General features: G+C 46.2%; 3 protein-coding genes and 2 long non-coding RNA genes across 14 annotated transcripts; all 5 read right to left on the minus strand.

Moving 5' to 3' along the window:
• Positions 1-67: 67 nt before the first annotated feature.
• On the minus strand, positions 68-1213 carry LOC136199062 (uncharacterized). 4 transcript variants are annotated; one of them, XR_010672954.1, is made up of 4 exons: positions 1152-1212; positions 1063-1104; positions 733-999; positions 68-281 (listed from the first exon to the last, which is right to left on the minus strand). It is a non-coding gene; the product is annotated as an uncharacterized lncRNA (long non-coding RNA). The 4 variants fall into 4 exon arrangements; XR_010672956.1 differs by having other exon boundaries at positions 733-1012; XR_010672953.1 differs by having other exon boundaries at positions 1063-1213.
• Positions 1214-1245: 32 nt separating this feature from the next.
• Positions 1246-9569, minus strand: LOC136199013 (ankyrin repeat domain-containing protein 17-like). Of its 5 annotated transcripts, none has more exons than XM_065989104.1 (20): positions 9450-9569; positions 9301-9392; positions 8951-9040; positions 8793-8891; positions 4844-4942; positions 4607-4705; positions 4443-4547; positions 4297-4395; positions 4023-4121; positions 3865-3963; positions 3719-3817; positions 3445-3543; positions 3296-3394; positions 3163-3249; positions 3061-3111; positions 2850-2936; positions 2748-2798; positions 2520-2604; positions 2196-2468; positions 1246-2147 (listed from the first exon to the last, which is right to left on the minus strand). In XM_065989104.1, exons 1-20 carry the CDS (start codon positions 9469-9471, stop codon positions 1369-1371), a joined length of 2613 nt encoding a protein of 870 aa, XP_065845176.1. In that variant the 5' UTR covers positions 9472-9569; the 3' UTR covers positions 1246-1368. The 5 variants fall into 5 exon arrangements, with proteins under 5 accessions (XP_065845176.1, XP_065845177.1, XP_065845175.1 ...); XM_065989105.1 differs by having other exon boundaries at positions 9313-9392; positions 9450-9562; XM_065989103.1 differs by lacking the exons at positions 8793-8891; positions 8951-9040; positions 9301-9392; positions 9450-9569 and adding exons at positions 4990-5088; positions 5148-5237; positions 5501-5592; positions 5650-5756.
• On the minus strand, positions 6604-8058 carry LOC136199055 (ankyrin repeat domain-containing protein 18A-like). Its single transcript, XM_065989158.1, has 8 exons — positions 8019-8058; positions 7871-7969; positions 7722-7820; positions 7589-7675; positions 7474-7533; positions 7272-7307; positions 7141-7219; positions 6604-7091 (listed from the first exon to the last, which is right to left on the minus strand). Exons 2-8 carry the CDS (start codon positions 7919-7921, stop codon positions 6796-6798), a joined length of 708 nt encoding a protein of 235 aa, XP_065845230.1. The 5' UTR covers positions 7922-7969; positions 8019-8058; the 3' UTR covers positions 6604-6795.
• A 2533-nt stretch (positions 9570-12102) lies between the features above and the next one.
• Positions 12103-15114, minus strand: LOC136199061 (uncharacterized). Its single transcript, XR_010672952.1, has 2 exons — positions 14319-15114; positions 12103-14267 (listed from the first exon to the last, which is right to left on the minus strand). It is a non-coding gene; the product is annotated as an uncharacterized lncRNA (long non-coding RNA).
• A 788-nt stretch (positions 15115-15902) lies between these two features.
• LOC136199026 (putative ankyrin repeat protein RF_0381) lies at positions 15903-19597 on the minus strand. Of its 3 annotated transcripts, XM_065989120.1 has the most exons (18): positions 19522-19597; positions 19334-19436; positions 19185-19276; positions 18816-18905; positions 18658-18756; positions 18512-18610; positions 18238-18336; positions 18077-18178; positions 17931-18029; positions 17669-17767; positions 17507-17608; positions 17361-17459; positions 17084-17182; positions 16937-17035; positions 16807-16890; positions 16698-16757; positions 16496-16531; positions 15903-16443 (listed from the first exon to the last, which is right to left on the minus strand). In XM_065989120.1, exons 2-18 carry the CDS (start codon positions 19353-19355, stop codon positions 16030-16032), a joined length of 1794 nt encoding a protein of 597 aa, XP_065845192.1. In that variant the 5' UTR covers positions 19356-19436; positions 19522-19597; the 3' UTR covers positions 15903-16029. The 3 variants fall into 3 exon arrangements, with proteins under 3 accessions (XP_065845192.1, XP_065845193.1, XP_065845194.1); XM_065989121.1 differs by having other exon boundaries at positions 19334-19576; XM_065989122.1 differs by lacking the exons at positions 19185-19276; positions 19334-19436; positions 19522-19597 and adding an exon at positions 18967-19172.
• Between the last annotated feature and the right edge of the window lie 297 nt (positions 19598-19894).

The raw sequence follows: 19894 nt of genomic DNA on the forward strand, positions 1-19894 counted from the left end.
AGAACGGTTATATACGTGGGCGCAGCAGGGCTCAGTAAGTTCAGGTGTATACCAATTTGTCAAGAACTGAAGGGAACAAGATCTTTATTTCATACACTGAGCACTAACTACTCCACTGAGAAACTACTCTCTATATATGATGAGTCTGTCTTTCATCCGTCTGCAATTGATCCAAGAAGTTAGTCGACATCAGGTTGTTGCAATTTGTCCAGCCTGCCTGCGATCTCAAGCAACTGAGTGGCTCCTGAAACTTGCCACCAGTTCTCCGCACAGCTTCATACCTAAACAAGATTTTGACCTGAGAACTACACATATACACTTCACAGTCATTCTGAACCGTTCAAATGAGACCGTGAACTATAATTCACGGTTTTTCACTCAAATGAGACCGTGAACATGGTTTTGGAGCCATTTTCAACTGAACACAAGATTTCAACTGTGAACTCTTCCGTGGACAAAAGAAGAGGTTTGGAGGTAATTTTAACCGTTACACTCTAGTTTGCGGTTTTGGGGGCAATTTTCAACCATGAACTTAATTAACAATCCTGTTCTATAACTGAGTAGGACATACGAAAAGGACAACGTTTAGACTATACCAAGAGCTCTTACAAAAAAGAAAAGGCATCTCCTAATACATCGGATGATGATAGGCATCATTCCATTGATTTATCGATTTTACAATAGCTATTTGCATTTCAACGAGACCTATAATTAATTGGAGACTTGCCGTACCTTACTCTAAGCCGAACGTGCTTCCTATTCCTATGTGATTGTCCGAATGCGAGATCGCGAGGAGAGGCCCCCTTTTCGACATCGTGCTTCCTAGACGTTCATCCGAATGCAATCCGAAGCGCGCGAGACCGAATTCGCTCGAAAAGATCGTAAGAGGGCCCCCTTTCGACATTTCGACGTTGCGGTCACAGAGCCGTCAGAAAGTATGTAGAAAGCTTCCATGAATCGTACGAGCCTCACATTCGTCCCAATTTTGATCAAAAAAGCCTGTTCACAACAGCTAAGTCTCTGTTTTAGCTTGCATTCGCTAAGACAGAAGCTCAGACTTACCGGTGCAAGCGATGAGCTTGAAAATGAGCCGAAGTCGTCATCCTAAGGACGCAGCTCTCAAAATTGAACACTACGAAGCTGCACTGTACGTTCTTTTTGCGGCATAGCTCGCGAGAAATCCTTCGAAACGTTGCTCTTCGATAAGCGAAATGCCCGGATACACCTAGAAGACGCTGAATCACATCGGGTAAATGACCTAGTAAAACATTCAAAAACATAAAAGCAAACAAGAGACTACAGAGTAGCTAAAAAGAACATCGCCTATGCTAAAATATTTGCAGGGAAGTAGAAGTAATAATCAATAAACTAGAGCCAAGGTTCCTTCACTAGATGCACCTTCCCTCCCCCGTACACCTTACCCTTTACCATTCTCTTTGCCGGACACCTTCTGTACTCCTGGTCCGACTTCTGAACGGCGATCAATTGCGACAGGCACTCACCAATCAAAGGCCTCTCACGAGGACCTTGTTTCACCATCCCAAGACCGAGCCTCTTGATGGGAGGATGACGAACACTCGTTGCCTGAGCCATTCTCTTCGTCGGAGCCGGTTCTCGACCAGTCATCAACTCAATAAACGTAACGCCGAGACTATAGACGTCTGCCATTTTCGTGTTGTGCTGAGTCGATCTTTCCGGAGCCAAATAATTAGGACTCATTGGTCCAGCGGATAAACTAGAGTGATCAGAGAAACGCGCTGCTCCTAAATCGCAGATTTTCGCCTCCATCAATGACGTGACGACGACGTTGGTCGATCGGATGTCTCCATGAAGAATATTGAGGCCGTGAAGATAGCGGACTCCAGCTGAGCAGCCCACGGAGACGTCCACTTGTTCTCGTAGAGTAAGGGTACCTTCTGCTGCTTTGATGACGTCGCTAAGAGATCCCTCTAGTAATTCCGAGAGAATGCTAAGAGGAATTCCGTCCTGAGAAATGACGCCGAGGAGTGAGACGACGTTGGGATGATGAACGTGGCTGCAGATCGAGATTTCTTGCTCGAGACGTTCGCGATATGTATCGACGCGAAGGAAATCGAAGAAGGTTTTGACGGCCACTTGGCAACCGCGCCAATGACCAACGCGAACCTCTAAACAAGAAAAATATATAAGTAATGAATTAGTATTCAGCAATTTACCGCCGTAGGCTCCTCCGCCGAGTTTGATGCCGCTCTGTTCAATTTCCGTTGAAGGAACTTTGAGGATTTCTTCGTATTTGCTTAAATTTTTCTGTGCTTCTTCAGCCACGAGTCTTGCTTCGTCGTATTCTTGTTTTGCTTCGTCACGTTCTTGTTTCAGTTGAGAGCACTCTCTTGCCATCTGAGTTCGTATTTGAGCATTTTCTTCGGTTAATTGAGACGATACTCTAGCGTTTTGTGCCTGCAAGTCAGCGAATCTTCTCCTCTCTTGTCCTAAGCATAAATAAATAAATGTGCAATGCCAAGAGGGGTATAACTTCATACGTAGATCGGCTTCTGCTCGTTCACGAAGCTGCTGTAAATCTCTCTGCGTTTTCTCAAGGTCTCCCAAGAGTTTATCCTTTTCTGCCTAAAATGAAAACGATCTTATAATAAATACGATCAAATAATATGAAAAACCGAGAAATAACCAATTGAATAACGCAGAACGTTAGAAATTAGCTTCAGTATCAATACTATGTAACTGCTCCTCGAAAAATTGAACTCACTCACCTCCAGTCGTAAGATCTTCTCTCTTAACTCGCTTTCAGCTTCTGGGTCATCCTAAAACATCAATATTAACCAGTTAGACAAATACTTTTCTCAAAAACTTACTCTTGGTTGAGAAAAAATCTTCACAAGATCTTCTTTCATTTTAAAATGTTTTTGACGATCAGCTATTTGCAACGTTCCCTCTCCAGCCTAGAATGATACAATCAAATAATAAGGAAAAGCGAGAAATAAGCAATTTTTAACGTAGAACGTTAGAAATTAGCTTCAGTATCAATACTATGTACCTGCTCCTCGAAAAATTGAACTCACTCACCTCCAGTCGTAAGATCTTCTCTCTTAACTCGCTTTCAGCTTCTGGGTCATCCTAAAACATCAATATTAACCAGTTAGATAAATAATTTTCTCAAAAACTTACTCTTGGTTGAGAAAAAATCTTCACAAGATCTTCTTTTATTTTAAAATGTTTTCGACGATCAGCTATTTGCAACGCTCCATCTCCAGCCTAGAATTCCCATTTATTTCAAACCAAATCTTGCACGACGCCTTACGTTGTTTTTTGCATCAATGTTGCAACCTTTATTAACTAAAAGATCAACAACGGAGACGTTGCCATAGAAAACAGCCTGAAGAAGAGGCGTTCTTCCCCACTAATACCAAACAATAACTGAAAAACTCAATAGGAGCTCGGCATGAAGACCTGATTACGAGCTTCGATGTCAGCTCCAGCTGAAATCAAGTATTCGGCCATTTCAACGTGATCACACTGACAAGCCCGATGCAGAGACGTAGAGCCATTCTAAAAACATTAAACAAACCCGTCAAATATTGATCAGCAACTAATACAACAATTCCACAATACATTGATAATCTCTTTAGTAATACTGTTAAAATAGAATCAATAACGATTGATGTTTATATAGCTGACTGTCATGCTTGTGACTCAACCTACTAACAAAAAATAACAGTCTTACTTGATTAGCTTCATTGACATTCAATCCCAATCCAATGAGTCGCTTGACAATTTTCAAATGACCTTTCTGAATCGCACATCCCAATGCTCCACCGCCAGTCTACAAACTCTGTAAGCAGTTACAACCTTCAACATATTTTCACCTACTTCGTCTTTGGCATGAATATTGCACCCTTTCTCAATCAAAACATTCATTGGTTCTTCTGCTCCGTACAAAGCCGAGTTAAGAAAAGGCGTTCTTCCAAACTAATTATTTACAAACAATATGATTATTGATACCCAATCAATACAATGTACGTCATTACCTTATTAAGAGCTTCAATGTCAGCTCCAGCTGAAATCAAGTATTCGGCCATTTCAACGTGATTCTTCTTACAAGCCCGATGAAGAGAAGTAGAGCCATTCTAAAAACATTAAACAAACCCGTCAAATATTGATCAGCAATTAAGACAACAATTCCACAATACATTGATTATCTCTTTAGTAATACTGTTAAAATAGAATCAATAACGATTGATGTTTATATAGCTGACTGTCATGCTTGTGACTCAACCTACTAACAAGAAATAACATTCATACATGATTAGCTTCATTGACATCCAATCCCAATCCAACGAGTCGCTTGACAATTTTCAAATGACCTTTCTCACTCGCAAGTCCCAATGCTCCATTGCCATACTACAAACTCTGTAAGTAGTAACAACATTCAACATATTTTCACCTACAACGGCCTCTGCTTTGGCATGAATATTGCACCCTTTCTCAATCAAAACATTTAATGTTCCTTCTGCTCCATAGAAAGCTGCTTCTAAAAAAGGCGTTCTTCCAAACTAATTATTGACAAAAAATATTCTCATTGATACACAATCAATACAATGTACGTCATTACCTTACTAACAGCTTCGATGTCAGCTCCAGCTGAAATCAAGTATTCGGCCATTTCAACGCGATTATCCTTACAAGCTCGATGCAGAGAAGTAACACCTTCCTAAAAAGTAAACAAACCCGTCAAATATTAATTAATCGGCAATACATACTGCTAAAATAGAATCAATAACGATTGATGTTTATATAGCTGACTGTCATGCTTATGACGCAATCTACTAACAAGAAATAACTTTCCTACTTGATCAGATTCATTGACATCCAATCTCAATTCAACGAGTCGCTTGCCAATTTTCAAATGACCATTCTCACTCGCAAGTCCCAATGCTCCATCGCCATACTACAAACTCTGTAAGTAGTAACAACATTCAACATATTTTCACCTACTTCGTCTTTGGCATGAATATTGCAATCTTTCTCAATCAAAACATTCATTGTTCCTTCTGCTCCGTACAAAGCGGCGTTAAGAAAAGGCGTTCTTCCAAACTAATTATTGACAAACAATATGATTATTGATACCCAACCAATACAATGTACGTCATTACCTTATCAAGAGCTTCAGTGTCAGCTCCAACTGAAATCAAGTATTTGGTCATTTCAGCATCGCGTGCCAAATGAAGTGCACTAGAATCCCACTAAATCAAAAAGCAAATATTACTTGTATCTTCTACTGCCACTGCATCTTTTCCCTACGCTACTTCAAGTGACATTCTCTCACGAACGTCAGAAACGTGACCACAACAATTTTAGCGCTCCTACTCTCTAATGTCAAAGGTGGAAGTCAGTCTACTTGAAGAACCTCAATTTTAGTCCCGTTTGGAGTTAGGAGCGCTAATTCGACGTCACGTGATCAGTGAAATTGTTTTGAGTACCCTCGACTCTCAACTATCCCCTGAACCTCATCTCTCGCTGTTTTCCACTCTTTCGGATAACGTTGAACGAACGAAACGACGAATGACTTGTTTCCTTCAAAGACAGCGGTGAAAAAGTCTACAGTGAGAAACAACGGTTGGAACCGCGTTCCAGGAAGAAGAGAAACGTGAAAACCCTTAATAGAAGTGTTGATCATCGCGAAAAAAGACTGCACTGGTTCTTAGAAGAGCTTAGCAAACGAGGAATGTCACGTGGAGGACTTGACGTATGCCAAAGTTTCCCGTAACCTAATAATCACGTGATATTTGTCAATTATTTGTGCCGAAAGTACACAATCACTCTTCTAAATAGATCGTATCCACTATGACATTGCTAAGTACTTACGATTTATCAAATAAAATTGATGATTCATTCCTAGTTGCGTTACCTTTATTGAAAAATTCAGAAGAGTGGGAGATGACGTTTTTGACCAATAACCATGTGCTACAGGTCAGGGATGCTCTCTAATTTGTTAGATCTATTGCGTTTCACTCGTTACAAAGTCGATACAGTTGATTCCGGTGAAATGTTGCCCCCCAAAAAACCACTTTAAATATAGCAGAGAAAAAAGCTAAAAATTGGCACGACAGGCAATTTTCGAGATCGTGGAGTTACCAATGTTCTAAAAAGCCCTATCCAGTCGACGCCGAAACTTCAAAATATGAAAAATGAGATTTGAACCAAAACCAAAAAACCAGAAGACTATAGAACCTTTTGAATTGAAAAGAATCAATTCTTCTTTAAAATTGACCACCGATAGAAGATAGCGTCCTTCCCCACCATAAATTTAGTCTAAAAAAGACACCGAAATCACTAAGGTATAAATGAGTGGGACCCCCGGGGCCCCCGCTCGCTCGCACCGCTTCAATCGTGTTCTACGGCTACGTAATGAAGCTTTGTTCGCTTTTTGTTGTATGTAGATGGCTTCCATGAGTCGACTAGGAGCCCCACATTCAGTTTTCTCTTCTCTTCCGAACAGTCGACACTCAAGACGTCCCAATGTTGATCAAAGAGTCCCGTTCGCAATAACGACGTCTCTGATTTGAGCTTGCATTCGCTAAGATCGACGTAAAGCTCTGAAGTCACGTGTTATCATAACCCCGCCCTATTCAATAAAGATATAGAAATGCTTGCAAAAGAAACTTCTCTTCTAAGACACGTTTTATGGATGCTCATCTACATGTCAACGTTTACTAAAACTAATTTCATTTACCTTCTAAAAAGTTTGAGCTAAAAAGTCCAGGTTGCTATGAAAAGAACCAAAAGGAAGCGTGAAACGACTTAGTGATGTCGATCGAGTTCGTCGAATTTCCTTTCGATAGCTCTCCGGTTGACGTCTACCTGCTCAAACCACCCTAGGAGTTTGCGTACTGTCGGAGACCCTTCTCTTTTGCGCCACAAATCCAGCACCTTGATCATGCGAGCGAGGGAACTTGAAGTAGAGCCACGAATGTCATCAAGATTGGAGTCGGAAATGCCAAGCAGCATTCCGATATCTTCCCATTTTGATCCTGTGACGATGGCGCAAGCTTTCACTAACTCATCTGGTACCAATTCATCGTCAGCTGGAAAAGAGTCTAGACGAAAAAAATAATGTACTACAAGGAAGTTTATGATGACGCATACGTTGATCGGCTTTCGCTTGAGTTGCTCGTTCACGTGGTTGCTGGACATCTCTCTGAATCTTCGGCTGTTTTTCTTCGTTCTAGAACAAAAAAGATTTTATCTAATTTGGCTCTTTGAACATTGCCACTGACCCGTAGAGCAGAATCCAGCAGTTTCTTATTTTCTGCCTAAAATAAAACCGTTCCTATATTACGATCAAATAATAGGAAGACTTTCACTTGGCCTGGTCAACAATGACTCATTGAAAACATACAATGTTTAAAATTACCTTCTCATTACCAGTAATACGTAACTGCTCTCAAAAAAATTGAACTAGGCTATTGAGTGACTCACCTGCATTCGTAAGATTTTCTCCATCTTCTCCATTAACTCGCTTCCAGCTTCTGAGTCATCCTAAAACATCAATATTAACCAGTTAGTTAGAAGAACAAATTTCTCGAAATCTTACTCTTGGTTGAGAAAAAATCTTCACAAGATCTTCTTTCATTTTAAAATGTTTTTTACGATCAGCTATTTGCAACGCTCCCTCTCCAGCCTAGAATTCCCATTTATTTCAAACCGAATCTTGCACGACGCCTTACGTTGTCTTTTGCATCAATGTTGCAACCTTTCTTAACTAAAAGATTAACAACGGAGACGTTGCCAGAGAAAACAGCCTCAAGAAGAGGCGTTCTTCCCCACTAATACCAAACAATAGGTGGAAAACTAAATAGGAGCTCGGCATGAAGACCTGATTGCGAGCTTCGATGTCAGCTCCAACTGAAATCAAGAATTTGGCCATTTCAACTTGATTGAACTGACAGACCCAATGGAGAGAAGTAATGCCTTGCTAAAAAGTAAACAAACCAGTCAAATATTAATTAAACAGCAATACATACTGCTAAAATAGAATCAATAACGATTGATGTTTACATAGCTGACTGTCATGCTTGTGACTCAACCTACCAACAATAAATAACATTCTTACTCGATTAGCTTCATTGACATCCAATTCCAATCCAACGAGTCGCTTGACAATTTTCAAATGACCTTCCTGACTCGCAAGTCCCAATGCTCCTTCGCCAGTCTACAAACTCTGTAAGTAGTAACAACCTTCAACATATTTTCACCTACAACGGCCTCTGCTTTGGCATGAATATTGCACTCTTTCTCAATCAAAACATTTAATGTTCCTTCTGCTCCATAGAAAGCTGCTTCTAAAAAAGGCGTTCTTCCAAACTAATTATTGACAAAAAATATTCTCATTGATACACAATCAATACAATGTACGTCATTACCTTACTAACAGCTTCGATGTCAGCTCCAGCTGAAATCAAGAATTTGGCCATTTCAACGTGATTATTCTGACAAGACCGATGCAGAGAAGTAACGCCTTCCTAAAAAAGTAAACAAACCCATCAAATATTAATTAATGAGCAATACATACTGCTAAAATAGAATCAATAACGATTGATGTTTACTGTCATGCTCATGACTCAATCTACTAACAAGAAATAACGTTCTTACTTGATCAGATTCATTGACATCCAATCCCAATTCAACAAGTCGCTTGCCAATTTTCAAATGACCATTCTCACTCGCAAGTCCGAATGCTCCATCGCCATACTACAAACTCTGTAAGTAGTAACAACCTTCAACATATTTTCACCTACTTCGTCTTTGGCATGAATATTGCACCCTTTCTCAATCAAAACATTCATTGGTCCTTCTGCTCCGTACAAAGCAGCGTTAAGAAAAGGCGTTCTTCCTAACTAATTATTGACAAACAATATGATTATTGATACCCAATCAATACAATGTACGTCATTACCTTATCAAGAGCTTCAATGTCAGCTCCAGCTAAAATCAAGTATTCAGCCATTTCAGCATCACGTGCCCAATGAAGTGTACTAGAATCCCACTAAATCAAAAAGCAAATATTGCTATCTTCTCCTGCCACTGCATCTTTTCCCTTCGCTACTTCAAGCGACATTCTCTCACAAACGTCAGAATCATGACCACAACAATTTTAGCGCTCCTACTTTCTAATGTCAAAGGTGGAAGTCTGTCTACTTGAAGAATCTCAATTTTAGTCCTGTTTGGAGTTAGGAGCGCTAATTCGACGTCACGTGATTAGTGAAATTGTTTTGTGTAACCCCGACTCTCAACTATCCCCTGAACCTCATCTCTCGCTGTTTTCCACTCTTTCGGATAACGTTGAACGAACGAAATGACGACTGACTTGTTTCCTTGCTTGACAGCGGTGAAAAAGTCTACAGTGAGAAACAACGGTTGGAACCGCGTTCCAGGAAAAAGAGAAACGTGCAAACCCTTAATAGAAGTGTTGTTCATCGCGAAAAAAGACTGCACTGGTTCTTAGAAGAGCTTAGCAACGAGGAACGTCACGTGGAGGACCTGACGTATTCCAAAGTTTCCCGTAACCTAATAATCACGTGATGTTTGTCAATTATTTGTGCCGAAAGTACACAATCATTCTTCGAAATAGATCGTATCCACTATCACATTGCTAAGTACTCACGGTTTATCAAATAAAATTGATAATTCATTCCTAGTTGCGTTACCTTTATTGAAAAATTCAGAAGAGTGGGAGATGGCGTTTTTGACCAATAACCATGTGCTACAGGTCAGGGATGCTCAAAAAAACTTGTTAGATCTATTGCGTTTCACTCGTTACGAAGTCGATACAGTTGATTCCGGTGAAATTTTGCCCCCCAAAAAACCACTTTAAATATAGCAGAGAAAAAAGCTAAAATTTGGCACGACAGGCAATTTTCGAGATCGTGGAGTTACCAAGGTTCTAAAAAGCCCTATCCAGTCGACGCAGAAACTTCAAAATATGAAAAATGAGATTTGAACCAAAACCAAAAAACCAGAAGACTATAGAACCTTTTGAATTGAAAAGAATCGATTCTTCTTTAAAATTGATCACCGATAGAAGATAGCGTCCTTCCCCACCATAAATTTAGTCTAAAGGTATAAATGAGTGGGACCCCCGGGCCCCCGCTCGCTCGCATCGCTTCAATCGTGTTCTACGGCTACGTAATGAAGCTTTGTTCGCTTGTTGGGTGAATAGTATGCAGATGGCTTCCATGAGTCGATAGGTAGCCTCGTCCCCAGGCCCTTCACCAGCTAGCGCGCTTGGGGCGCACTCACTGGTGGAAGGGAAGTTTAATACAGGTTAAACGCGGTTGATATCTACCGCCATGATTATGTAAGGCGCGGGCGGTGTCTGGTATCGCCATTCGCCGCCTTCGCACAGACCGAATTTTTTTTTTTCTCTTGCAATTTTTCTCTGCGCTCTTATTCTAACGTTGCATGGCGGATCAGCGTCCTGCGAATCAAGCTGTCGGTCAGCAGGGACAAGGCAAACAGCGTCAACAGGGGCAGGCGCCGCGGGGACAGAATCCTCCGGCGGCCCCGCCGCCCCAACAACCTCCACAACCTGTCTTACCTCCGCCTCCGCCGCAAGGGGACCAAGCGCCGCCGCCCGCACAGCCGCTAGTTCCAAGGCAGGCAGTTCCGGTACCTATGCAAGACTTCGTAGCGGGAATAGTGCAGCAAACCGTGGCAGCCTGGAGGGCAGGTAATGCGGACGACGGGTGCATAGTCCAAAGAACGGGCGAAAACGCCTCCCCCTCGGTCCGCTAATCGCCCCCACCTGGCGACAGTATCCATTGCTTTCACGACCAGTTCCCACGCCGCCCGAAGACGTTTAGCGTAGAGCCCCGCCCCTTTTCGCGTCCCCTTACTCTCCCACGCGCAGCGACGGATAACTGCGAGGCGTGACTCTTTCGGACGCTCCCCGAGGGGGTCGCTTGTCTGTGCAGCCACAGCAAGGGCCTCTGCCGAGGCAAGTGGCTAATGCTTGACCGCGGCAGGCGCCGCCGCTTCAGCAGCCGCAGCAGCACAAGCCGCATCAGCAGCAGCAGCAGCAGCAGCAGCAGCCGCAGCAGCAGCCGCAGCAGCAGCCGCGGCAGCAGCAGCAGTAGCCGCAGCCGACGTGGCTCGTTGCGCTCCTGCCGCGTGCGAAAAAGCCCCGCAGGGCAAAGCCGCCGTTCTCGCGAGGAAACTCCTTCGGAGTTGTCCCAGGCGAGTCGTCGCGCCGCCGCTTCAGCAGCCGCATAAGCAGCAGCAGCAGCAGCAGCAGCAGCAGCAGCAGCAGCAGCAGCAGCAGCAGCAGCAGCAGCAGCAGCAGCAGCAGCAGCAGCAGCAGCAGCAGCAGCAGCAGCAGCAGCAGCAGCAGCAGCAGCAGCAGCAGCAGCAGCAGCAGCAGCAGCAGCAGCAGCAGCAGCAGCAGCAGCAGCAGCAGCAGCAGCAGCAGCAGCAGCAGCAGCAGCAGCAGCAGCAGCAGCAGCACAAGCAGCACAAGCAGCACAAGCAGCAGCAGCAGCACAAGCAGCCGCAGCGGCGGCGGCAGCAACAGCAGCAGCAGCCGCAGCCGACGTGGTTCGTTTCGCTCATGGCGCTTGCGAAAAAGCCCCGCAAGGCAACGCCGCCGTTCTCGCGGGGAAATTGCTTCGGAGTTGTCCCAGGGCGAGTCGTCGCAAAATCTCGGCGCGCGAGTTCGTCGATCTTGCCGAATTTCTCCCCGACAACGCGGAGGGGCTACGGCGCGAGGGAGAGCGAGGCAAGTGCCCCTCGCCTGCGCCGGGTCCTCGTTCGTTGCACCGCATCACCTCGATCGCGCAATAGGTTCAAGCCTTCGCGGCTTTCGCCGCGGTGGAAGTGTCACAGCGCCCAAGTTGGGCGTTGGACATGCTCGGCTACATCAAGCTAGTGGTGCGCATGGCGGAGAAAGGCCGTCCGCGAGAATCGTGGCGGCGCCAGCGATCATAGGGCGGCCAGTTGTGCATTGCGGCAGGCGGGGCCAGGCGCGGCGGCGAATCCTGGCACAGCTGGATTGCGACGCGCTCAACGTCGCGACTAGGCAGGCCGGCTCTTCAACTTTGCGCCAGCTGCCGGTTGTGGTGCACGCTGCGTTTATTACCGCGCGTGCGACAAGTGGGGGAAAGGTCATCGCGCTGCAGATTGTAAGCCAGCGGCGCAGCAGCAGCAGCAGCAAACAGCCGCGCAAGGGCCTCGAGCGCAGTCGCCCAAGCCCCAGTAGAGCCGCGCGCGACTGTCCCGATTATTAGCGTGTTGCCCCACGCCGTGTAGTTGCACTAGTCGGGGGCATGCAATACACCGTTTCCTGCTGGTTCCTAGAAATGGGGGTCTTTCAGCGGGCGCGTACCGCTCTGGGCAGGCACTGGCGGCGTTGGACGCCGCGCGCGCGCGGCAAAGGCTTCAGGTTCGGCGGTCGGGGACACGCCATCATCGGCGCCGGTGATCCCGCAGGCTTAGGCGGATAGCTTAAGGCGCCACCCAGACCAGCGTTTTACAGCAGGGCTGCTGCGCGGGCTTTCAGAAGGTTTCCGAATCGGCTACGGCGGCGGGAGCGAAAAGCGAGCTCGAGCACGCCGCAACCTCCACTCTGCGCGAGAGTACTCCGCGGTAGTGGACGAATATCTAAACGGCGAACTCGCAGCAGGCAGAGTAGTGGGCCCAGTCCCGGCCGCTCCGACGCAGCTGGTGCGCTTGAGTCCCTTCGGGGTAAGTCCCAAGTCCGGCCAACCGGGGCGGTGGCGGCTAATATTCAACCTGTCGTCCCCACGGGGCGGCAGCGTCAACGATGGAATTTGCGCCGAATAATGCGCGACCATATACACCCGTGCGGAGGGCGCCGTGCGGTACTGCTGGCAGTTGGGAGCTGGGGCAGTGCTAGCAAAGCGGGGCATACAAAGCGAATACCGCATCATTCCGGTGCACCCGGCGGGTCGCCATCTCCTTAGCATGCGATCGCGGGGCGAGGTGTATGTGGCACACCGTGCTGCCGCTTGGGTTGCGTTCGGCACCGGCGATCTTCTCCGCAGGCGATCTTCTCCGCAGTAGCAGACGCGCTACTGTGGATCAGCCTCAGGATCGAGCGCATCAGTTGCAGGCGGCGCTGCGGGTGTGCAAAGAACTCGGGGTACCCGTCGCTCGCGGAAAGATTGGAGGCCCTGGCACGACGCTGGTGTTCTTGAAGATCGAGCTAGACACCGTGGCTGGAGTAATGCGCTTGCCGCAGGCAAAGCTGCAGCGTCAGCACCGTGGGCTCCGCTTCCGATCACCGAAGGAGCTCCGGCCGGTGGTTCTTGCAGCGGCGGTGTGGGGCGAGAGCTGGTCGGGCGCATCGGTCCTGCTTGAGTGCGACAGCACGGTGGTCGTGGCGGCGGTGCGGTCAGGGTCAAGCAGGGACGCGGCACTTATGCCTCTCCTGCGTACGCTGCAGTTTTTTTGCGGCTCAATTTGGGTTTGCTTGGAGGGAGCGGCATATCCCGGGAGAACAGAAGACCCTCGCCGACGGGCTCTCGCGTAACGTTCCGCCCGCCGCGCTGAGAGCGTCTTTTTCCTCAGCTTGCCGCCAATCCGACGCCCATCTCGGGGGAGCTACTGGACCTGGTGGCGTTACCGGGATTGCCCTGGAACGAGCCGCGGTGGAGGGAGCTCTTTCACGCTACACTGCGCAAGGTGTCGCGGACTCCACTCGACGATCGTACGCCGCAGGACTCCGCCGGTTCAAACGATTTTGCGAGCAGTTAGGTCTGCAGGGTCTGCCAGCGTCGGAGCGCGTGCTCTCGCTCTTCTGCGCGGCCCTGGCAAGAGAGGGGTTAAGATACGCCACAATAAAATCTTACCTGGCAGCGGTTCGCAACGGGCAGGTCGTCGCTGGTCTGGGCGATCCGTTCGCGGCATCGATGCCACTGCTGGTTCTCATGCTAAACGGAATCAAGCGAGAACAAGGGCGGCCAGCGGCGGATCCCCGCCTCCCCATCACTCCGGTGATTCTTCGTCAACTGCGCGCGGTGTGGGGACAAACGCCCCATCGATGGGACTCGACGATGCTGTGGGCGGCATGCACGGTTGCCTTCTTCGGTTTCTTGCGAGCAGGCGAGTTCACCGTGGACTCGGTGGCGGCGTTCGATCCCGAGCGTCATCTTTCGCCCGATGACGTGTCGACGGATTCACTGGCGGACCCGTCGTTCGTCAAATTGCGGATCAAACAGTCGAAGACGGACCCGTTCCGTGGCGGCGTGTCGATTGTTCTAGGACGCACACGCGCGGACCTGTGCCCTGTGGAAGCGCTGCTCGCTTACCTGGCTCGCCGTCGCTTTGCGCCGGGGCCGTTGTTTCTGTTCGAAAATGGCGGAGCGCTCTCACGGGCGGCGCTCGTCGATCAAGTGCGACGGGCTCTGACAACGGCAGGCGTGGATGCGACTCGCTTCGCTGGTCATAGCTTCCGAATCGGGGCGGCGACGACGGCCGCTGCGCGCGGACTTGACGACTCGACGATCCAAACGCTCGGCCGATGGAAAAGCGCAGCGTTTATGCGCTACATTCGTCTGGACGAGCGGCAGCTGGCGCGATACAGTCGCGCGCTGGCTACAGAGTAAATAGCATCCGCGTACTCAGGAGTCCAGCGCGCGTTAGCGACGTAAACCGGTTCTTTGTCGCATGTTTTGTGAGCGTGGCGAGTTAGTTGTGGCGTTCTTCGGGCGAGTGGAGAGCGTACAGCCGCTAGGGGGTTTTTGTTATGTTAGTCGCGCCAGCAGGTTCTCACGGGCGGAGACCACAACTATGCTAATTGGGTGAGGTGGTGATCCCGTCTTGGGGGACGTCGCTCCAGCCCCGTTGGGACCGTTCACGACGGTTTGTTGGGGGCTCGGATTCGGCTTGGCTCGAATCGGACTGACGAGATCGGCGGCGAGCCGGGCGGAAGCGTTCCCCCCTAGCGCGCGTTAGGCCCAACCCTGAGCAGCACAGGGCAACTCACAGGTAAGATATATCAAGGGAAGTTTAATACAGGTTAAACGCGGTTGATATCTACCGCCATGATTATGTAAGGCGCGGGCGGTGTCTGGTATCGCCATTCGCCGCCTTCGCACAGACCGAATTTTTCCCACCCTCCCTCCCGTGCTGCTCCGGGGGCCGCACCCGCTTCTCCGTCCTTCGGACGTGACTCGCCGCTTGGGGGGCTCGGATTCGGCTTGGCTCGAATCGGACTGACGAGATCGGCGGCGAGCCGGGCGGAAGCGTTCCCCCCTAGCGCGCGTTAGGCCCAACCCTGAGCAGCACAGGGCAACTCACAGGTAAGATATATCAAGGGCCTGGTAACATTGGTCTGCGTCAGAGGGTCACGCGACACCCCACTTGCCCCGTGACCTCTGTAGCCCTAATTAAATCAGTACGTAACGGTACGCAAAATCGCTTCAGCGCGTAAGGAAACGTCTTCCAACACTAGTTCCGAGGTAAAATCGCGTTCGCGGGGCTGTACGGTAGAGCGAACAGTTGCGAACAGTTTCCTTACGCGCTGAAGCGATTTTGCGTACCGTTACGTACTGATTTAATTAGGGCTACAGAGGTCACGGGGCAAGTGGGGTGTCGCGTGACCCTCTGACGCAGACCAATGTTACCAGGCCCTTCCACCAGTGAGTGCGCCCCAAGCGCGCTAGCTGGTGAAGGGCCTGGGGACGTAGCCTCGAGGATCCAGACCCTCTTCCCGCGCGCTAAGATGCGTGGGTGGGGGACGCCGCGGAAAGAGGGTCTGGATCCTCGAGGCTACTGGGGACGAGGCTAGTCGATAGGAGCCCCACATTCAGTTTTCTCGACATAAAGCTCTGAAGTCACGTGTTATCATAACCCCGCCCTATTCAATAAAGATATAGAAATGAAACATCTCTTCTAAGACACGTTTTTTAGATGCTCAAATTTCATTTACCTCATAAAAAGTTTGAGCTCAAAAAGTCCAGGTTGCCAATTAAAATACACAAGCTACATGAAAAGAAGCAAAAGGAAGTGTGAAACATCTTAGTGACGTCCATAGAGTTCGTCGAATTTCCTTTCGATAGCTCTCCGGTTGACGTCTACCTGCTCAAACCACCGTAGGAGTTTGCCTACTGTCGGAGACTCTTCTCTTTTGCGCCACAAATCCAGCACCTTGATCATGCGAGCGAGGGTAGTAGAGCCACGAACGTCATCAAGATCGGAGTCGGAAATGCCAAGCAGCATTCCGATATCTTCCCATTTTGATCCTGTGACGATGGCGCAAGCTTTCACTAACTCATCTGGTACCAATTCATCGTCAGCTGGAAAAGAGTCTAGACGAAAACGAGTTGCGAAGAATAATGTACTACAAGGAACTTCATGATGACGTATACGTTGAGTTGCTCGTTCACGCGGTTGCTGAAAATCTCTCTGCATCTTCGGCTGTTTTTCTTCGTTCTAGAAGAAAAAAGATTTTATTTAATTTGACTCTTTGAACATTGCAACTGACCCGTAGAGCAGAATCCAGCAGTTTCTTATTTTCTGCCTAAAATAAAACAGTTCCTATATTACGATCAAATAATAGGAAGACTTTCACTTGGCCTGGTCAACAATGACTCATTGAAAACATACAGTGTTTAAAAATAGCTTCTCATTACCAGTAATACGTAACTGCTCTCAAAAAAATTGAACTAGGCTATTGAGTGACTCACCTGCAGTCGTAAGATTTTCTCCATCTTCTCCATTAACTCGCTTTCAGCTTCTGAGTCATGCTAAAACATCAATATTAACCAGTTAGTTACAAATTTCTCGAAATCTTACTCTTGGTTGAGAAAAAATCTTCACAAGATCTGTCATTTTAAAATGTTTTTCAAGATCAGCTATTTGCAACGCTCCATCTCCATCCTAGAATTCCCATTTATTTCAAACAGAATCTTGCACGACGCCTTACGTTGTCTTTTGCATCAATGTTGCAACCTTTCTTAACTAAAAGATCAACAACGGAGACGTTGCCATGGAAAACAGCTTCAAGAAGAGGCGTTCTTCCCCACTAATACCAAACAATAACTGAAACTAAATAGGAGCTCGGCATGAAGACCTGATTACGAGCTTCAATGTCAGCTTCAGCTGAAATCAAGTATTTCGCCAATTCAACGTGATTTAACTGACAAGCCCAATGCAGAGAAGTAACTCCATTCTAAAAAGAGTACACAAATATTGATCAGCAATTAACAAAACAATTCCACAATACATTGATTATCTGTTTAGTGATGTAAGAATACATAGTGTTAAAATAGAATCAATAACGATTGATGTTTAGATAGCTGACTGTCATGCTTGTGACTCAATCTACTAACAATGAATAACATTCTTACTCGATTAGCTTCATTGACATCCAATCCCAATTCAACAAGTTGCTTGACAATTATCAAATGACCTTCCTCACTCGCAAGTCCCAATGCTCCATTGCCAGTCTACAAACTCTGTAAGTAGTAACAAGATTCAACATATTTTCACATACTTGGGCGGATTTGGCATGAATATTGCACCCTTTCTCAATCAAAACATTTAATGTTCCTTCTGCTCCTTCGAAAGCTGCTTCAAGAAAAGGCGTTCTTCCCCACTAATTATTCACAAACAATATTCTTATTGATACCCAATCAATACAATACACGTCTAGTACCTTATTAAGAGCTTCGATGTCAGCTCCAACTGAAATCAAGAATTTGGCCATTTCAACGTGATTATTCTTACAAGACCGATGCAGAGAAGTATTGCCTTGCTAAAAAGAGTAAACAAATATTGATCAGCAATTAACACAACAATTCCACAATACTTTGATTATCTGTTTAATACTGTTAAAATAGAATCAATAACGATTGATGTATATATGGCTGACTGTCATGCTTGTGACTCAATCTACTAACAATAAATAACATTCTTACTCGATTAGCTTCATTGACATCCAATCCCAATCCAACGAGTCGCTTGCCAATTTTCAAATGACCCTTTTGACTCGCAAGTCCCAATGCTCCTTCGCCAGTCTACAAACTCTGTAAGTAGTAACAACCTTCAACATATTTTCACCTACTTGGGCGGATTTGGCATGAATATTGCACCCTTTCTCAATCAAAACATTTAATGTTCCTTCTGCTCCAGAGTAGGCCGCTTCTAAAAAAGGAGTTCTTCCCCACTAATTATTCACAAACAATATTCTTATTGATACCCAATCAATACAATGCATGTCATTACCTTATTAAGAGCTTCGATGTCAGCTCCAGCTGAAATCAAGAATTTGGCCATTTCAACGTGATTGAAGAGACAAGACCAATGCAGAGAAGTAACTTCATTCTAAACAGAGTAAACAAATATTGATCAGCAATTAACACAATTCCACAATACATTAATTATCTCTTTATTGATGTAAGAATACATACTGTTAAAATAGAATCAATAACGATTGATGTTTATATAGCTGACTGTCATGCTTGTGACTCAATCTACTAACAATAAATAACATTCTTACTGGATTAGCTTCATTGACATCCAATCCCAATCCAATGAGTCGCATGCCAATTTTCAAATGACCATTCTGACTCGCACATACCAATGCTCCATCGCCATTCTACAAACTCTGTAAGAAGTAACAACCTTCAACATATTTTCACCTACTTCGTCTTTGGCATGAATATTGCACCCTTTCTCAATCAAAACATTTAATAATCCTTCTGCTCCAGAGAAAGCCGCTTCAAGAAAAGGCGTTCTTCCAAACTAATTATTGACAAACAATATGATTATTGATACCCAATCAATACAATGTACGTCATTACCTTATTAAGAGCTTCAATGTCAGCTCCAACTGAAATCAAGAATTTGGCCATTTCAGCATGACGTGCCCAATGAAGTGCACTAGAATCCCACTAAATCAAAAAGCAAATATTGCTATCTTCTCCTGCCACTGCATCTTTTTTCCTACGCTACTTCAAGCGAGATTCTCTCACAAACGTCAGAATTGTGACCACAACAATTTTAGCACTCCTACTTTCTAATGTCAAAGGTGGAAAGTCTCTCTGCTTAAAAATCTCAATTTTAGCCCTGTTTGGAGTTAGAGCACCAATTGGTGGTAGGAGCGCTAATTCGACGTCACGTGATTAGTGAAATTGTTTTGAGTACCCCCGACTCTCAACTATCCCCTGAACCTCATCTCTCGCTGTTTTCCACTCTTTCGGACAACGTTGAACGAACGAAACGACGATTGACTTGTTTCCTTCCTTGACAGCGGCAAAAAAGTCTACAGTGAGAAACGACGGTTGGAACCGCGTTCCAGGAAGAAGAGAAACGTGCAAACCCTTAATAGAAGTGTTGCTCATCGCGGAAAAAGACTGCACTGGTTCTTAGAAGAGCTTAGCAACGAGGAACGTCACGTGGAGGACTTGAAAGTTTCCCGTAACCTAACAATCACGTGATTATTTGTGCCGAAAGTACACAATCATTCTTCTAAATAGATCGTATCCACTATCATTGCCAAGTACTTACGGTTTATCAAATGCAATTGAGGCATTTTTGAACGAAACATACCCTATTTTTGGATTCATTCCGAGTGACATTACCTTTATTGAAATCAATATTTTTATTCAATTTTTTGAATTGATTTCTTTTGTTTGCTGAGCGTCACTTAGACGAGATCGCCTTGCGCACCGCTCATGAAGAAAATCAGCTCTGAGGCACGCCCACCAAGAGCCATGAACATTCCAGTAAATACCTAATACTTATTTATATGCGAAAGTACTTTGACTTGATGGGCCATTCGACGAAGGGAGATCAAACGTGGACGCGTACACTAATCCCATTTGAGCGGAATGAAAACGAAGCCACACTGATCCGCCGTTCTGTCGCCTATAACCCGGAC

The sequence above is a fragment of the Oscarella lobularis genome, chromosome 20 (assembly GCF_947507565.1).
Source record: "Oscarella lobularis chromosome 20, ooOscLobu1.1, whole genome shotgun sequence".
NCBI lineage: Eukaryota > Metazoa > Porifera > Homoscleromorpha > Homosclerophorida > Oscarellidae > Oscarella > Oscarella lobularis.

Coding starts and splice junctions, on each gene's coding strand:
- LOC136199013 (XM_065989102.1), bottom strand. CDS start 5,671: ATGATCAACACTTCTATTAAGGGTTTTCACGTTTCTCTTCTTCCTGGA. Junction 5,238..5,500: donor GGAAAACAGCGAGAGATGAG/GTTCAGGGGATA, acceptor TTTTTGATTTAG/TGGGATTCTAGTGCACTTCA. Junction 4,122..4,296: donor ATGTCAATGAAGCTAATCAT/GTATGAATGTTA, acceptor TAATGTTTTTAG/AATGGCTCTACTTCTCTTCA.
- LOC136199055 (XM_065989158.1), bottom strand. CDS start 7,921: ATGGCCAAATTCTTGATTTCAGTTGGAGCTGACATCGAAGCTCGCAAT. Junction 7,676..7,721: donor ACATTGATGCAAAAGACAAC/GTAAGGCGTCGT, acceptor TGGGAATTCTAG/GCTGGAGAGGGAGCGTTGCA. Junction 7,220..7,271: donor TGCTGGATTCTGCTCTACGG/GTCAGTGGCAAT, acceptor TTTTTGTTCTAG/AACGAAGAAAAACAGCCGAA.
- LOC136199026 (XM_065989120.1), bottom strand. CDS start 19,355: ATGAGCAACACTTCTATTAAGG. Junction 16,891..16,936: donor ACATTGATGCAAAAGACAAC/GTAAGGCGTCGT, acceptor TGGGAATTCTAG/GATGGAGATGGAGCGTTGCA. Junction 16,532..16,697: donor AGAAAATCTTACGACTGCAG/GTGAGTCACTCA, acceptor GTTTTATTTTAG/GCAGAAAATAAGAAACTGCT.